At 40.0% G+C, this 16,813-nt stretch overlaps 1 protein-coding gene across 5 annotated transcripts in view; it reads right to left on the bottom strand.

Annotated features, from left to right (window-relative positions):
- Nucleotides 1–3,095: 3,095 nt before the first annotated feature.
- The window catches only part of TMEM131 (transmembrane protein 131), a 101,467-nt gene continuing 87,749 nt past the window's right edge, over nt 3,096–16,813 (bottom strand). For 3 of the 5 annotated variants that reach the window (XM_029998909.1, XM_029998907.1, XM_041119468.1), the window contains 11 exons: nt 14,691–14,866; nt 13,332–13,459; nt 11,817–11,941; nt 11,511–11,669; nt 11,001–11,169; nt 10,521–10,642; nt 10,320–10,416; nt 9,139–9,236; nt 7,595–7,758; nt 7,197–7,289; nt 3,096–4,141 (listed from right to left, as the gene is read on the bottom strand). In XM_029998909.1, coding sequence (XP_029854769.1) covers nt 3,845–4,141; nt 7,197–7,289; nt 7,595–7,758; nt 9,139–9,236; nt 10,320–10,416; nt 10,521–10,642; nt 11,001–11,169; nt 11,511–11,669; nt 11,817–11,941; nt 13,332–13,459; nt 14,691–14,866 — 1,628 coding nt within the window. In that variant the 3' untranslated portion in view covers nt 3,096–3,844. Of the gene's footprint in view, nt 4,142–7,196; nt 7,290–7,594; nt 7,759–9,138; nt 9,237–10,319; nt 10,417–10,520; nt 10,643–11,000; nt 11,170–11,510; nt 11,670–11,816; nt 11,942–13,331; nt 13,460–14,690; nt 14,867–16,813 lie in introns of those variants that run through there. The other 2 variants (XM_029998908.1, XR_005931187.1) reach the window with 2 other exon arrangements.

Here is a 16,813-nt window from a genome sequence, read left to right on the forward strand (position 1 = left end):
AGCACACACGCAGTAGAAGCTGGGTTATTTCTATTCCCAGCGTGTCTCTCTTCTAACAGACTGACTCATTGTGAGCTGAAGTCGTCATTGTTTCATGAGGTCGAAACACCGAAGCTCGAAAACTTGCTCATAATTACAGGTTGGGAAAACAGACAAGGCCCAGTCAAAGCTGTATTTAGTGTAAAACATCACTCCGGGTGAAATAGTTTCATGAAAGATAGCTTCTTACCTCATGAAGATAAACACTTGTGCGTTCTTAATTTTACCTCTCATTGGGTTAGGCAAACAGTTCATGGTCAGCTAGAGTGCAGTGGACAACTTCAGTACAATTTGACCATGATGCTCCAGTGTTGAGAATCTGCTGTTTACTCACATTCTGCAGCCTATGTCATCCTAGAGTTTTCCCCACTTTGGTATTTCTCTTCCAGGGCAGTGGCCAAGCTATGGTACATACCGCTGCTGACAGAGCCGTGGCCAGGGCTGGGCCCAGACCTGTTCATTGGTATGTTGGTTCATTCCAAGCATCTGTATCCATGAAATAAACACTAACTGTCCTTCGACTGGAATTTTATATCATGTTCTGATACAGTCTTACACTTTAACAAAATTTCTAATGCCTTTCAAGAGCTTTTTGAAATAGAGCTCGTGCTAATTAAGCTGATCTCACATGTTAGGGCCATACTTACCTACTTCAGGCTTTCTAATTTTAATAACAGGCCAGAAACATTTCAGGCTTTTAAAGTCTATTTGTTAGAGTTGGCAGAATAGAACTGCCCTTTAGGAGCACCAAAATAATTACCAAAATTAACAGTAATTGTTTCTTTTCCTTACTGGGAACTTTGTATTCCCAGTAGCTTCCAGGTCTGGAAGAGAAGAGCTGACTCATGGTAGTTTGGCCCTGATGCTACCCTGAAGAAATGTTTTAAATTATCAGGAGCTGTGAGCCTCCCTGGTTTCCAGGACAGTCAATCTTCTGAGTCCTTTAAGCTGTTTTTTTCCTCTGGTCTTTTTACTCCAGATGGAACTTCCCTCCTGGTCTGAGCTTCGGTCTTGTTCATACTGCTTTTGAAAACATAGTCCACCCTTGCTTCTGAGCTTTTGACCTTAGTTCTCCCCGTGTTCTTTTATCTTAAGTTGGCCTTCCAGCAGGCTGCAACATTTTCAACCCCATATAGATTTTTATTTAAGACTGTACGCTTTTTGCCAAAACCTCGTTTTCTCTTCTTTAACCTCATCATAAGAGGTCTGACCTCATTATTATTCTGTGATGTCTGTGGATGCTTCTTGCTCATCATCCCCCCCCCCCCCCCCGCCCATTTTCAGCAATTTTAAAAGCATTTTCAATGAATGTAGAGTGACTGACTATACCATAAAAGCTGGCAAGTAGACACTTCAGGGAGAAAGCAGCAAAACCTGTGTTGTATGTGTACTTACCATACACAGATGTTTCTTCAGAAATACCTAAGTTTTGCCCAGATTTTATTTCACCTAAACTCTGTCAATTGCAGTTAGGACTTTTTAAGGCAGCTCTTTTGCTTTCTTTAAGTAGGTAGAACAGAGTGAAGGTGCTCTCTGAAATAACCTTTGAGTAGAGGGAAGGAAGATAGGACACTCAGAAGTAGGAAATCTTTAGGCCTAGGCCATTTTCCTTATAAATTTTGGGAGGACATGCTTTTTCCTCGCTTAAGAAACTGAAAACTGTGTGTGAAAGATACTGATCATTCAGATTTTTTCACCCCTAGAACTTAAGTAATATTTAATTGGTGCTCAAGAGGAAACTCTTCAAAAGGAAGAACCGAGAATATTCTAAAGGTGGCAGAGGTTATTTGCATCAACACAAGGGAATGGCTCACATTTTTGAGGAAAAAAGTCTAAATGACTTGTGTGTTGCCTTGTCTTGTTCAAAGGGAAATGTTTTTAAAGCAGAAAATTTTTCCTGTCCTCACAACTGCTTAAACCACTGAGGACTATTAGTGTCTCAGAATTTGTTTCTGCTCCTATCCTCCATGGAATCAATTCTAATATAAACACCTGCTGGGAAAAAGAGGTGGCACAGTACCTTAAGGAGCTCCTTTCACCTTGAAGTCGCTGCTAGTTATCTTCCCAATTTCCATTTACCCAGCAGCACGCCCTGGCATGTCAGTAGCTTAACTGCTTATTCTTCATTTTGCATGCAGTAAGAGACTCGTTTGCCCAGTTACTCAGAAGGAAAGTGCATACAAATCCAAGCTGAACATTTCATGACCTTGCATGGTTCTAGAAATACCCAAATTTTAATAACAAAGGAGTTCCAGCAGGTTCTTTTTTCAGAGATCTGTATCTTTAAGCTTCTGCTGGTGGCAGCAAGACAGCAATCTGACAGTTCTAGAGATTTTGTTTACATAATGCAAGCTGGAAAAGTGGTCACATAGTCTCAATTATTTATTTAACTCTCATATTTTGTTGCATACAACATTCCTTGTAGCATAAAGGTTTTAACTAAAATACAGAGTTCTTACTCTTTTAAAGAATGAATTCTGATAAAAATCTGCTGCTATAAATTTTAAGCAGTGCCACTGAGTCATTAGTAAATTTATGTTGCTAGTGTCTGTTAATGCTGTCTTGTAATAGAAGGGTTCATTTTTACCTGGCTTTAGCTCAGATGAATATATGTAGTCACTGGGGCTTGCCTTACTGTTAACAAAGAGAAACAGGCACCTTAAAGGGACAGTTAAATCATATCTAAAAATAGTAATGTTCTTGTTCAGACCTATACACGAACAGCATTACAAAGGTATGGGTGTAGCATAAACAGCAGCAGCTGCTACCATGCCTGATACCTGGAAACTTAAACAGTGTAGACATTTTTCCAGCATTTTGCTAACCAGCAAATTTTCAAGTGGGGTAGCACTGTGTGACCCTGAAAACAATTTCTACTTCTCCACTGCTATACAAACCCATGCTGCTCAGAAGCCAGGTTTCACCTGCAGTGAAGTTTCTGTTAACATAGGCTCTATGCACAGTAGATTTTCACCGAAAGGCTACCACTGCCAAGTGGATTCATGCATGCACAAGTTTAGAAAATACCAGGAGAACAGAATTACAGCAGACAGATCTTGAAAAAAGCAGTATTTATTTTAAAGTACAACCCAAAGTTGTATCCGTAAGAAACGCACAAGGTATCTTGTATTTTCCACAAGTCTTGGCTGTGTGCATTTCAGTTCAACTTAAAAATGCATTCAGGTTTACAAATGTACAAACAGCACAGAAAGTGTATTACAGTCTCAACAGAATGCTCTTACATTCAGCCATTTTGCTCTTAAGGTTTTGTGTTGGTTTGGTTGGTTTTTGTTGTTGTTGTTGTTTTTTTTTTTTTTTAACATTCTTAGAACCTGTGTTAACAAAGACAGCCTTATTTTAAAAAAATACTCTGCATTTTAGCACAAAGTGCCTTTTGATTTTAAATTAGAACTTGGAGGATAATACTGGAAAAATTTAAAAACCCAAACCGGTACTTTTCATAAAAGTATTGCATGCCAGGACTGTTTTATAGTTCAAATTGTGTCCTAAATAATGATGGCAGATGGTAAAATATGAAACCAGTGAAATTGTTCAGATTTACAGGCTTCAGCTGTAGTTGGGATTTGTGACCACACCCAGACTTTTTCAAGCTTATCTGCAATCTCACACTACCATATTGCAGGACAGACTTCAAACAGGAGCAAGTGATGAAAGCATGACTTTTGGGGGGCGGGGCAGAGGGGAGGGAAGCAATGACCAGCAACAGCCTGAAAATGATGTTTCAAAAATTTGCATTCAGAATTGTATCATGACCTGGATAAGAGTTCTTTCCTTTTGCTTAACTTCAGTTTTCGTGAGGATAGTGTGAATTAGACCAAGGATCTGAACTTCTTCTTCCAATTGTTGGGCTCCAAATTCTCCAAGGATTGTAGGTCTGTCCCATGTCTTCAGCAGGATTGGCAACAGTGGCAGCAGTGGGCGGAGGAGGAGCAGTGGAGGAGTTTTCACTACCCATGAGATCAATGCCTGACAATGCGTTTGTTGGAGTGGTGAAGGGAAGGCCACTGTTGAGATTACTTGACCAAATGGAACTGCTGAACGGAGTGGTGGACCACAGGCCACTTGGGTTGCCAAGGATTGACTGCAGTAAAGACAGAGCCAGGTAAGTAGCAGTTTGGTAACCTCTATTTTCACCTTGTTTACAGCCACCCTGAAAGAAAAGTATCTAAGAAGCAGCAAGCCTGCTGTGGAACCCCTTCCATCTTCACTGCAACAGGGAGTTTAGAACTCTCTTTACTAGAGCTTGCCCCAGAGGAACCACACTACTAATGGTCACCAAACCCATCTGGTAACTGAATGGGCTGCAGAGTGCAGTTACATTACAGGCTTTTAAGCTGTTTTCATTTGAGCTTATACATCCCCATACCATTGCTAATTTAAGCACTACTAGCATTCAAGCTTTAACACACAAGGGCCAAAAAGCTCAAGCTTAATTAAACTAGTTAGAATGAGGTAGATAAACATGGTTCAACTCTCAAAAAAACAACAAATTTCAAGTTGTAATGGAAGGTAGCAGCAAAGTCTATTCCTTAATCCTTTTTTGGCTGTTTGCAAACTTATCTCCTTGTATTCAGACATCTGTTATAAATTGTACATTTTGGATGAACCTACCTGTGTTCAGCCCCACTGTACCTCCCCATATTCCCAGTATATACTTTTTCCCCCATCCAAAATTTCTCCAGATGAAGGGAGAGGGTATCAGAGAACTGGCGATTTGTCATGGAGTTCCAGTAAGTCTGTACTGGCTCAAGACATCTGGAAGTCTGACAAATGGTCATGGTGAGATGCAGGTGGCTGCAAGCCATGTCACAAATGCATTTGGGATGCATAGGACAGGTACAGCAAGCCTAGAGAATACATGCAGAAATGAACAAGGCCCAGGTTTTGTCAACTGTTTTATTGAAGCCCAAACAGTAGCAAGCAACAAGCAGAGGAATCTAACCCATGGTGTGGTGGTGGAAAGTGATACCCGGAAGCAGCCAAAGATGGAGATGAGAAAGGTTAGCATAACTTTCATGCTAATATCAGCCCAGAACCTGCTACATGTAGGCTTAATGCACTACATACCCTCAGCGCCAATAGATTTAATGTATATATGCTGTAAATTCAATTTGCAAATATACAGTAAACTTGATACATCCAAAAGGCAGTGGACTTGAGTGCATGCTGTAAGGTACAAACATCCTTATGTTTGGATTTACTGGGTGGAGATGGGGCATTCCTTCCCAAGATCTCAGCCCTCAGAGAATGCACACTAAAGGTTAATCAGTATCAGTGTATTGTGCATCTGAAGATTAAAATAAAAATCCCTTTAGAAAAGTAAACAAGGTAAACTCTGAAAATGTCTTCATTTCAGGTTTTTATTTTCTCCCCTGGAATGAAGAAGATATGTTCAGTCTAACATACCTGAAATTGGTTGGACACCAACACATTACCAAAGGGTCCTCAAATAATTTGATATCAAGGGTTGGAGAGGAATTTTGAGCATACTCAGGGGTTAACTGGGCCAACATCATTAGGACTCTCCAATGTCACTGAGAAGTTGAGCCAACTAGGATCACAGTTTATTACTGTTATATAACTAAATGGTTATATTTAAGCTATACAAGCATTAGACTACTAAGCCTACAGCAGGAAACTCATTCTACTGCTCAGACACCAACCCTAACACACTAAAAGTCCACTCTATTTCCTCCTGTGGGCAAAAGCCAGGAACTATTCCTATGTGTCCCAGAAGCATTTGAACCTGATAGAAGACACTTGCTGATAAAGTAGAAGCAACCAGGAAAGGAGTGGCAGAGAAGAGTACCTTAGATTAGGCTGCTACTCCCTTTCAAGGCTGGTGGAGGGAGGTACAAAGTGGCCGGCAGACAGAACTACACGCAGGGAAATGGAGGAAAGAGGAATAAGGGACTGTGGCTAGAAAGAAACTTGCAAAGAAGTACCAGCAATGCAGCAAGGCCTGAGGGGAGATGGGACCCAGAAGTCAAATGCTATTTAGTACAGAGGCAGAGTTATGCATAAAATGGGAAAGCAAGAGGAATAAGGAAGGAGGATGATCAAAATAAACTCCCCAGAAACCTTCCTAGAAAAGAGGGTAACACAGAAGCCACTATACAAGTGCGGTTTGCAAGAACAGCTTTGGGTCTTGCGCCAGAAAGGAGGAAAGGAGAGGGCCCTGGCCTGGTACCCGCTCTCTTATCTAGCACTTGGAGCAAGGAGGTTCAGTGGCAGGAATAGCCAAGTTTTCCTGTTATGGCTCACCATAAGCACTTGAAAAAAATCACTATCATTAAAAAGGCTTTGAACATTTCAGTCTGTCTGCTGCTTCTTGTTTATTAAGTGATCTTCTTCTTGAATAAGCTCCTAAAATGCTTTTTTTTCTTTTTTTCTTCCCAAAAATCGAAGTATTTAAAGGGAGATACTGACAATTCTTCTATACAATTTCTCTGGCTTCAATCTCGATGCTTCCTGAAGCACACTTCCAAACATTTTTTAGAAGCAGCCAGGAAATAGGTTAGCAGTTAGGAGCTAGAGAGATTGTTCTGGTTGTCCCCAATCCCTCCTTCTATCAAATGCTGAGAAATCTGCTCTCCATGTGACCAAAAAGCAAAAATCTCTCCTTACATAGTTTTAGTGAGGTTACAGCTACAGTTGTAACCACATAACAAGGGTAGGATCAGTGAATGCGTGTCTATAAGAAGCTGTGTGACCTTTGGCTTCCCCTGTCCCCTGCCTTCCCCTACTTCATCTGAACTGCTACCAGGTGAAGTAAACACTGCCTCTTACTCACTACAAAAACATTTTCAGAAGACAAGATGAAGAATGATTTCAGCTGGCACTGAAGACAGCTGTTGCAGTATAAGTTTTATTCTGACAGATAGAGAGGCACAAGGATGAGAGCAATGCTGCAATCTGTAAAAGTTGTTTTTTCTTCTTCTTTGGCTATACTCAAGATCTCCATCAAAATTAGTAGTCAGTTTAAAGTCTTCACCTTATGCTCAGTCCTTTAGTGTTTTTCCTAAGCTGAAAATAATACATTTGAGGTCTTTTAGATAAGTTTTTTTGACCTTTTGTTAATTTACAAGTAGGTGCAACACTGGATTCAAGAAGCAGGATCAAAGTCTGAACATTACCATATTGGCTATTTTGCAACTGTCCGTCAAACTGGAAGTGACAGAGGCAGTGTCCAGCCATGGCACAGGAGCAGAACAGCTCTTTCTACAATGCTGACATACATGGAAATGGAACACACTTTTGTTAAGTGCTGCAAGATGCTCTCGTGAGAAATATTTTTATGTGAAGCAATTTACATGGATTCATCATCCGCAAGTGAGTGGACTAATCACTCTTTGTCCAACAGCCATGTCAACTTAACTACACAGAATGATGAATATGTATAGCTTCCCTTTTCCTTTATTCTTCAGTTGATTTTTTTCATCCAAATTTAAAAATCCTCTAAATGAAATTAGATGACAGATACAGAACAGGTTGGTAACAATAATAAAATGCTGTATTTGGACTTAATACTTACTGCAGTTGTATGGGTCGGGGAACTCGAACTTGTTGGCCAGGAGGGTACAGAATCTGTAGCTGAAGGATCCCAGATGGATGATGGAACGTTATTGAATTCACTCCAGTTTCTCTGAACATCCTGCCCATAAGCAGATCGAGCTAAACCAAGTTTGCTAAACACCTCTAAAAATAAAATGAAATAAAACTGACTGAGTACATTACTCTTCCTCTTTTTCCAAGAACCACAGCAAACTAATACTCTTCACAGTTATTTCCCATATTTTTCTAGCAGGTCCTGCTGCAGAATTGAGATTAGAAAAGATCATGCAGTAATACAGACCTCATCTCACGTGCCCTACATCAGACAGCAGCTACAAAGTTAGAATTATGGTTACAGTGGGGAAAAAAGGAGTTACATGCTTACTGTGTATAATTCAGTATCAGCCTATGGGATTTGTGGTTGCTGGTATTATTTACTCAAAAGCAGTTGGGGAACCAGGCAGAAGCACTGCCATACTGAGAGTCCTGACAGTTCCTCATAACAAGTTATCTGCAGGTGGAATAAACGACCAGGCTGAGGGAGCCTCTCAATCACAGCACTTACTTGCCTTGCAGCACTCCCTTCCCAGGTAACTCGTGGTATGGGAGGCAGCACTGGCTGTGCCCCAGCCCAGACCCCATCTCTGCTATGAGAAGGGGAGGGCGGCACCAGTGCTCATGGTTCACTTGGTCCCCATACACAAAACTGATCCCGGGCATCAGTCACTGGTGCCAAGTATTGCTGATGAAGATGATAGAACCCACAGCAGCAGCTGCTCTTGATTGCAGACCCCAGCATTTTTCAGTAGACATACAATTTTTTCAGTAGACATACAATCTGTTTTGCAAATGCCACACAAAAAGCTTGCTTTGCTTATCATCTTTTGCAGACACCTTAAAAAACTATTTTGCATCCCCAAACACGGTATGCAAATCTACGTAAGTACACAGAGCATCCATGCCCTACAATATAGCCTGCCTGCATCAAGGCCCATCTCAATAGTCAAAGTTTGCCTAAATATTTAAATACAGGAATTAATTGCTCAGTTTAGTATGCATTGGTACATCATGCAGCTATACAAACACTAAAGGAGAACACAAGAGGAAAGCAACACAAGGGATGGGCCATTGCCTCATTTATAGAGCAATGGTTTTATGCAGGCGGGAGTGCTCAGGAAACCACAGGCCTAGTGGCACACTTTTGAGACCTACAGTAAAGTTCAGGGGGAGGGATGGAGGGGAGGAAGACTAAGGAAAAAACAAATCTCAAGAAATTTTACTGAAACTGAGAAACTTTAAAAAACAATTATTTCCAGCCCAAACAACACACTAAATTTCCACAAACTGTCTCTGGGCTGAAACACAGAATACACCACCAAATTTTTATCATGTTTTCCTACGTAGTCATTCTTTTTGGGGGCAGGAATGGGAACGCTGTCTGTACTTAGACCAGTGGCATGGAGACACACCATTTCTTTAACCTGTACTTGAATACAGAAAAATATTTGAAAACAAAAGACTCACCTCCAGTTAAGTTAAAAGAATGTCCAAATGCAGAGAATGAGTTGAGAGGCGTGAAGTCAGGACTGCTGGGATTGCTGATAGGACTCCACAAACCCGAACTAAATATTACAGAGTAATGGGAAAGCAATAGGCAACTCATTAACACAGTACTACTGACAATATTAACTTACTGACCTATATACAAATGTATATGTACAAATGTGTATGTGTGTATATATATTTAACTCTCTCTATATATATTTAATGGGGATCAAGAGTTAGGAAATCAGCTTATTTTTGTTTTAACAAAAGATTTCAGTGAAATACCATTTTCCTGTGTATATACCCACCTTGGAGCAACACACTGCTATAGACATAATGCTCTTTAATCTGTAGACTGACCTCCAACACAAACCTGAGAGTAGCTTTAGTATCAGTTTTTCAGAAAACTTGGACCCTCTGGTCCAAACCATGGTGAATTTTTTTTTTTTTTTTTTTTTCAACAAGCAGATAAAATTTAGAACCACTCAGAAGGGATACAAACACACTCTAGCTTGTGGGCAAGCTTCTTGAAAATACAGATGAGTTAACTGGAACCAGTGATAAACATTTACAAAATCAAACCAAAACTCCACCCACAAACTTTGCTCAGAAAAGCAATTCCTCTGCGTATTGAAACCTGAATTCAAGTCTTTTTCCTATTCCAGAAAGGTTACCAAAAGCTCACTGCTTTTTACAACCAAGACAGACGTGCACTGCCACAACATGTCAGAAAAGACAGCGTGCCTTGGGGAACATGACTGAGCACAGCTATATTCTGCTCCTACTCATAACACAAAGCCCAGTGATAGTTCTGGTCTCAGTGTTAAAACTGGGAGTGAAATATAGTGCTGTACAACAAGATATTCTGCCTGTAAACTATTTCAAGTGACCTTGGTACGCACTCCTCAATACTTAAAGAGCAAAGCTGATTTGTCATTGTTTGGATGCCGGGGAACACAAAACTGTTGAGTTACTTGGAGCGAGGAAGGGAGGGTGTCCGCATCACATGCAGGGGAAAAAAAAAAAAAGGGGGGGGGGGGGGGGGGGGGGGGAACCAGAATGTATTCTGTCACTACCTTCAAAATGCCATTAACAGATTAACAGATTAAAATCTTCCTTTCTAGGGGCCTAGGTATTTGCCTAAAGAATATAAAAATTACCTGTCAGAGCCATCACTGTCAACAACTGCGTGGGAAATGCTCACATTACTGGAAACATCCATCTTGCTTGGAGAAACCTTTGGTAAACCACTGCCACCTGCAAGAATATATATATATAAAACAAGTGAAATAAGAAAACAAAATAACAGAATATTCAGGAAATATGCAGAAATATTTAGAACTCCAAACTGGTTCTAGTACCTGGGCTCTTGTCATAACCTGCAGCTACAGCAGCAAATGTGGGGTTACCATTCCTGCCTGGAAGAGAAGCTGCCTTTGCCAGCTTATGTTTGGTACCATTAGGCTGCTTGCTTTTCGTTTCACTTAAGGGGGAAAAAAACAGGTGGGAGGGGGAGGGGAAAAAAAAAAAAAAAAAAAAGAGTAAGGTTTTGGACTTAAACAGTTTGATAAAAAGCAGCAATTTAAGCTAGCATTCATGAAAATGTTAACAACAGCTCAACAGTTCACGTAATTGCACATTTTTCCAATCTACCAAATCCTAAGGAACCCCAGGAAAGTATAAATAGCATGGTAAGATATGCACAGTAGTATCTGCAAAAAAGCAGTTTCCATGGGAAGAGGAAATGGGTCTGACAAAAGGGAGATGCACCATATGAAGCACATGGGTTCCACAATGTTCTGTGCTTAGGAAATCAGTAGGAGGTGCAGATTTGGACTCACTTGCTGCAGCTGCTGTTCACAATGCTGCTGTAAGTGCCTCCTCGTGGCCCAAAAGCAAATGGTGCAGGAGGAGGAGATGGAGAGGCAGGTGTCGGCGAGGGCTGTCGCTGTTTCAGGAAAGCATCTGCATTCAGGGTTTGCAGAGAGAGTTTATAAAGGTTGTCCGTAGCTATAAAGAGAAACACAAACCATCTTCCTATAGTATTTACATTACAACAAAGGCTTCTCAAAATACATTTTGTTTTCAAGCAGTAATTCTCATTTCCTCAATTTCCCCAGCAGCTTCTGAATCCTGTTCATCACTGAAGAACTGCAGAATGGTCCGTGTTCTGCCCAAGTGGTTTTCAAACCTCCCAAATTGTACCTGACGCTATCAATAAGGCCTACAGCAGAAAACGGGAGCACAACCATGCAGTGAGAAAAAGACAGGAAGATCTATAAACAGACCAAGCCTACCTACGGATATTAGTTGCAGAAGACTAATTCTGTCATCCTCTAGCAATTACTTACAGCTGCCAGCTTTGTGAAGAGGCACAGAGTCCCACTCTGGTGGTGGAGAATCCTTTTCCCCTTCTGAGCTGCTGGTGTTTCCTAGCTCCTGACCAGAACCACTGGGGAGAAATTTTGCTAATACTGATGGCCTGCTCTCCATTAACTTACTGTTTGGACCTATTAAGACAAAAGAAGAAAAGCAAGTCCACAGATGGTAAACTGAACAGCTTTCTTCGCACATCAGACAGAATTAAGCACTCAAGAGGGGTTACAAACAACTGAATAAAACTCCCGGGGTATTTATAAAAAATAGCCTCACAGTACCTCTTGTTTTGGGGAGGTTTCTTGATTTAGACCCATTCGCCAAAAGGTGTTGTGTAGATATCTTGGATGGAAAGGTTTTGCGCTGCTTGTTTTCCAGTGGGGGAGTATAAGACAAATCCAAGGAACTAAATGAAAACAGAGATCCATTTATTTTTAAGCTCTCTGAAGTGCTGAAGGAGATTTTATTTTTTTTTTTAAATGTATACATATGCACCATACGGTCTTACAAAATCCTGGTCTCCCATGGCATTCTATGTCAAACTTGTGCTCATCTTCAAAGCTATTCATAAGCAGAGTTTTCTGTTTCTCCTATATGCAACTCCATCCTTCCTAGCCCTGGCTCATTTTCTACCCACAGTGCTCCACACATTTATTAGGGCTCACTCACCTTCCAGGAGAAGCTTTCATCCTGGAGTGCCAGGATTACAAAACCTGCTTGATTATACAGAGGCAACAAGAGATGGCAACTGCCATGTTTCTACTCTGCCCTCACACACTCTTGTTAGATCACATGCTCCTGATAATGCTATTGCCCTGAATGTACAGGATCATCTTTTAGTTGATTACATAAAACTATTCAAACCCACCACCAAATCCATTTGGCTATATATTGTTCTTTTTCTCCAACTATTTGATTATGTCTCTCACACTTTCTATGGAAGAACTATTTTACCCATTTCTTGCAGAAGAATTCCAAACCAGCTCTCATTGTGGCCTTTGAATATTGTCACATGTAATGAACTTGTGATTTATATGATAACGGAAAGTAGATAATGGTAAGAATTTATCCTTTAGGATAAGGAGGAGACTTTGCCAGGCAATGTTTTCAGGAATATTTTGAAGAAAATAAATTTATACTAACTACTAATCCCAGTTAGTCTAGTATTAATTACAGCAACAGGGAAAACACAAGCCTCAGTTTGGTAGAGTTTACTTTTGTGGCACTTGGATACCGATCTGATTTCAGAATGAACTAGATATAGTAAGACTAAATTTCTTCATTTTTCTGTTTTCTATCATCTGCAATCAACCACCTGCCAGTAAGGAAAAGGGACTGGCAGCAGCAGCAGCCTCCTTTAATAACATATCCAAGACTCTGATCTTACTCTATGATACAAAAAAGGAAATTGCATGGCTGTAATTTCACCAAGGGCAATTAAAGGCACTCACTCATGTTAGCGCTGGCTTGCTGTGCTGCCACTAGAAGCTCCTGTAGAAATATTAACCCTACTTTGTGTATGTGATACCTGTTACAGAAAGCTTAACATTGCTTAACCTGGTTTTCTTCTCCAGATTTAGTTCTCATTTACACACTGTATTCCCATTAAATAATTTATTATTTACAAGCTTCAGATATTCCCTGATATCACGAAGGAAGAGGAAGCTGCTTAAAGGTATCTGCTGTTGGCATGAGACAGACTGGCAGCCACAACAGTTGAAAACACAGATTTTTATCGATCCATCTTCCCTTCAAGCACAATGCCTTCCCTACTAAAAAGCCTTTGTTATACTTACCTGGTTTTCACATCTACAGGGATTTCTTTCTTGATACTTGTTAGCAGTTTTTTAGTTTTCTGTTTTACTTGGACTATTTCATTCTCAGGTTTTTCTGGCATAACTTTTCCCTTTTGTTTTTCAGGTTCCTATAAAAGACATTATAATAACAAGTTAATATTAATAAAAAGTGAAGTTGTTCTTGCATCACAACATACGTAGTACAAACAGAGCTGAGGAAAGAATGCTGAGCATTTTTGCAGCATAGAAGGTATCTTTTTACCTCTTAGTGAGTATACCTATAAACCATGGTATCTATTTTTGCTATTAGAGAAGTAGAAAGCAAAATATCTAGCAAATTAATGTGCTTCAAGCAGATCTGATGTTTGTAAATACACAGCTTCTCAGGCCACAGCCTCCAACTCTACTTAAAAGGATGCTAGGTCTGTACTGGGACCTATACTGCAGCTGTTGTACAGAGTCCCAGCCGTCTAAAACAAACTCTTCAACAAAGCAAAGAATATGAGCAACTTTACCATTCTTGGTTTTTTTCTTTAACCGCACTTCTAAGACTTTCTGAATACAAGTATACTGTCAAATAGCCATCCTGAAAAATCAACGGTGATTTTCAAATGAAAACTTACTAAATTGTAACTTTTAAAATATATTAAATGGAATTCTTTTCTTTTTCCCCCCAGCTAGAATCTCTGTATTTTCCACAGTTCAAATTTGAGACATGTCAAAATTTAGGCTTGGTTTTCTTCTCTTTGTGATTACCTTTGCTTTGTTTGGTTCTTTAGCACATGCTTTAGGACAAAATATTTATGACAACCTGACCACTACACAAGTTGCTAGAGCTTTAGTTTATTACCTAGAAGCATGTAAGCCAAATGAGTAAAATAAAGGTAGGGGTATTGTCAAAGGTAATTAAGTTAACTACCTGCTGACAAGTTACCATCAGTGAACAGACCCTTTGTAACTGATGAAATGCATGGGTTTAGCATACACCTTAATTATCAAGTAAAATTAGTGTCCATACTTTGGCGTTTTATTCTGCAAATAGAATAGGCGAGGGGCATGCAGAGAGATAATTACCACAAGGCTGCTGACAACCAGTGGCTTATTCAAGCCACAGTCACTCAGGCACTTTCAGTCCTGAGACTATATGATTCAAGTATGTTCACACAGAGGACCAAATTTTGTAGAGAAGAAGTGAAGGTATGGATTGGGAAAGTTGTTTTTTAATTAACATTCTTCCTTTGTTAGGTATTACAGTGTATATGAAAGCTGCAGGTGGGGTGGGGGGAAAAGACTGTATTCCTACTCTAACAGGTGACCCACCAGCTACACAGTAACCTCATTTTACAAGCAGTGCCGTACCTCTTTGAGAAGTGGTTCTGTATCTGGGTTGGAGGTTTCGGTTGTGGTTGAAGAACTGTCATCATCTGCCAAGGAATCCTTCAGTTCATCCTCCTGTTGCTTTCCTTTCCCTCTTCTATCCTTTTCTTCCCGCTTCTTCTGTGGCTTAGCCTTGCGCTGAAGTGTTTTCCCTTTCCCTAGGGAGATAAGGATGCTTCAGATTCTCAGCAGCAGTACTCTGAGATGGGCTAGTTCATTTTAGAGGCTAACCCACATGATTAAGCCTCTGAGGTTTGTCATCTGTTACGATACACCAACTATTTGCAGCCACTTCACACCAAATGCGAGCAATAGCATCAAACCTGAAGAACCCTGATCGGCACTGTCACATTTATGCTCCTGAGCCCTACCTCCATTGCCTCTCTGTAGATGGTGGGCACCTGGCTACCTGTAATTCTTCTCTGCTCTATTCCTGGCATTCCTTTTAAATACTTTAGAATCCAGTTTCACAGTTTAACCATGTAAGACTGGATTTAAACATGAACTTCAGAAATTGGTACAAGCTTTATCATCTGAACAAATGAAGAATAATTAGTAGCATGCTTGTCTGTTAAAAAAAAAAACAGAACAAGTTGCAGTAAGACTACAGCAGATGAGAAAAATCACTAATAGTATTTGTCCAGCAAAGGTGTAAAAAACCCAAACCCCCAAAACCTGAAATCTCACACTCAAGTATACTTTCTCCCCTTGACATATTCTATTCTTTGGGAGTGTACTATTCTAAAAGGTATGACTAAGCTGAATGTAAAATAACTTGGCATGACACATTGAAGTGTTACTGCACCTCAAAGTAGGGAAAACAATGCATTAAACGCTGCAGGGGGTCTTTAATCAATTTTCTTGGAGCAATCCATATACAAGTAGATAATGCTACTTGAACAACTGATTGTTTTTTCCTGCAATTCCTACAGGCTAGCTGAAATGTAGCATAGTGTAAGTTCAAAATGTAGAGGTTTAAGAACCTTCGATATCAAGCCAGAGGTCCCGGTTTGCAAAATAGGCAGGATTAGGCTCCTGGGGAGTAAAAAAAATTATCAAAAAAAGCATCAATACAGAGAAGCTGTGTGTGCGTATATGTGGAGTCATCAGTACCTTACCATCACCTTTTGTTATTCTCTTACAGGATGAGAGCATTCACAATATTCTTATGTCTTTCATTCAATGTAATATACACCTTTACCAATAAGATCTTTCTGAGATACTGCCCTTCAGACTAAGCGTTCTCATTTATAAGCCACACAGTGCCTGCATACAGCTTCCAGGGTGGATGCAACAGTTCACTCAAGTAAAGACTCAATTAACCTGTGCTGAATAAGTGGATTCAGCCCCTGCTGGGATTTGTACCAGCTCGCGTCAGAACCGAGTCTGGAAGCACAATGACAGCTGTCATATTTCATTTGGCAAGTTGTTCCTCAGGGAAAGTTTGTACCGAAACATGAATTTGCCTTCACTATTTTGGTAAATACCAGATACATATCAAAGGGCAGTGCCTTCAAACTTGCCTCAGAAGGTCTCGTTCTAAGATTTGCTTAAAATTTAGTCTACATTCAGGACTGCTAAACAGTTTAATGTTCGTCATTAGAAAATCTATTTAAAATGTTACCATGACATAAAAATACAATGTAAAGCAGCTGTTTAACAAAAACCTGTTGTAGGCTCTGCAGCAGTCTGCTAGGACCCAAGTGTTGGGAATTTGAAACAGAAGACTATAAAGATGGTTATCCTGCACAGGATATTATGCCAGCCAGTTTTAGTTCAGAAGGTGCTGCTTCTGCAAATGTTTGTGACTAGCTCTAGCTATTTATCTAAAGAGAAATATTGGTGTGTGTATGTAGATCTAGATAGATAATGGAACTTCCCCTACAGCTTTACATTTTTAAAGAGGGCAAATGGAAACGGGCAAGTTTTATTTGATGCGCTGAGCTTTTGACAGTCAAGTTATGGTTTACAGGTAATGTTGTTGTTTTTTTAATAAAGCTTGTCAAAAAAGAAGTCTACATGCATGAATCTGATTTATTGATCTGAGACAATGAAGAGGTCAAGAAAACTACCTGGATTGCAAAATATAATATATTTTGCAATAC

The sequence above is a fragment of the Aquila chrysaetos genome, chromosome 23, assembly GCF_900496995.4.
Source record: "Aquila chrysaetos chrysaetos chromosome 23, bAquChr1.4, whole genome shotgun sequence".
Taxonomy (NCBI): Eukaryota; Metazoa; Chordata; class Aves; order Accipitriformes; family Accipitridae; genus Aquila; species Aquila chrysaetos.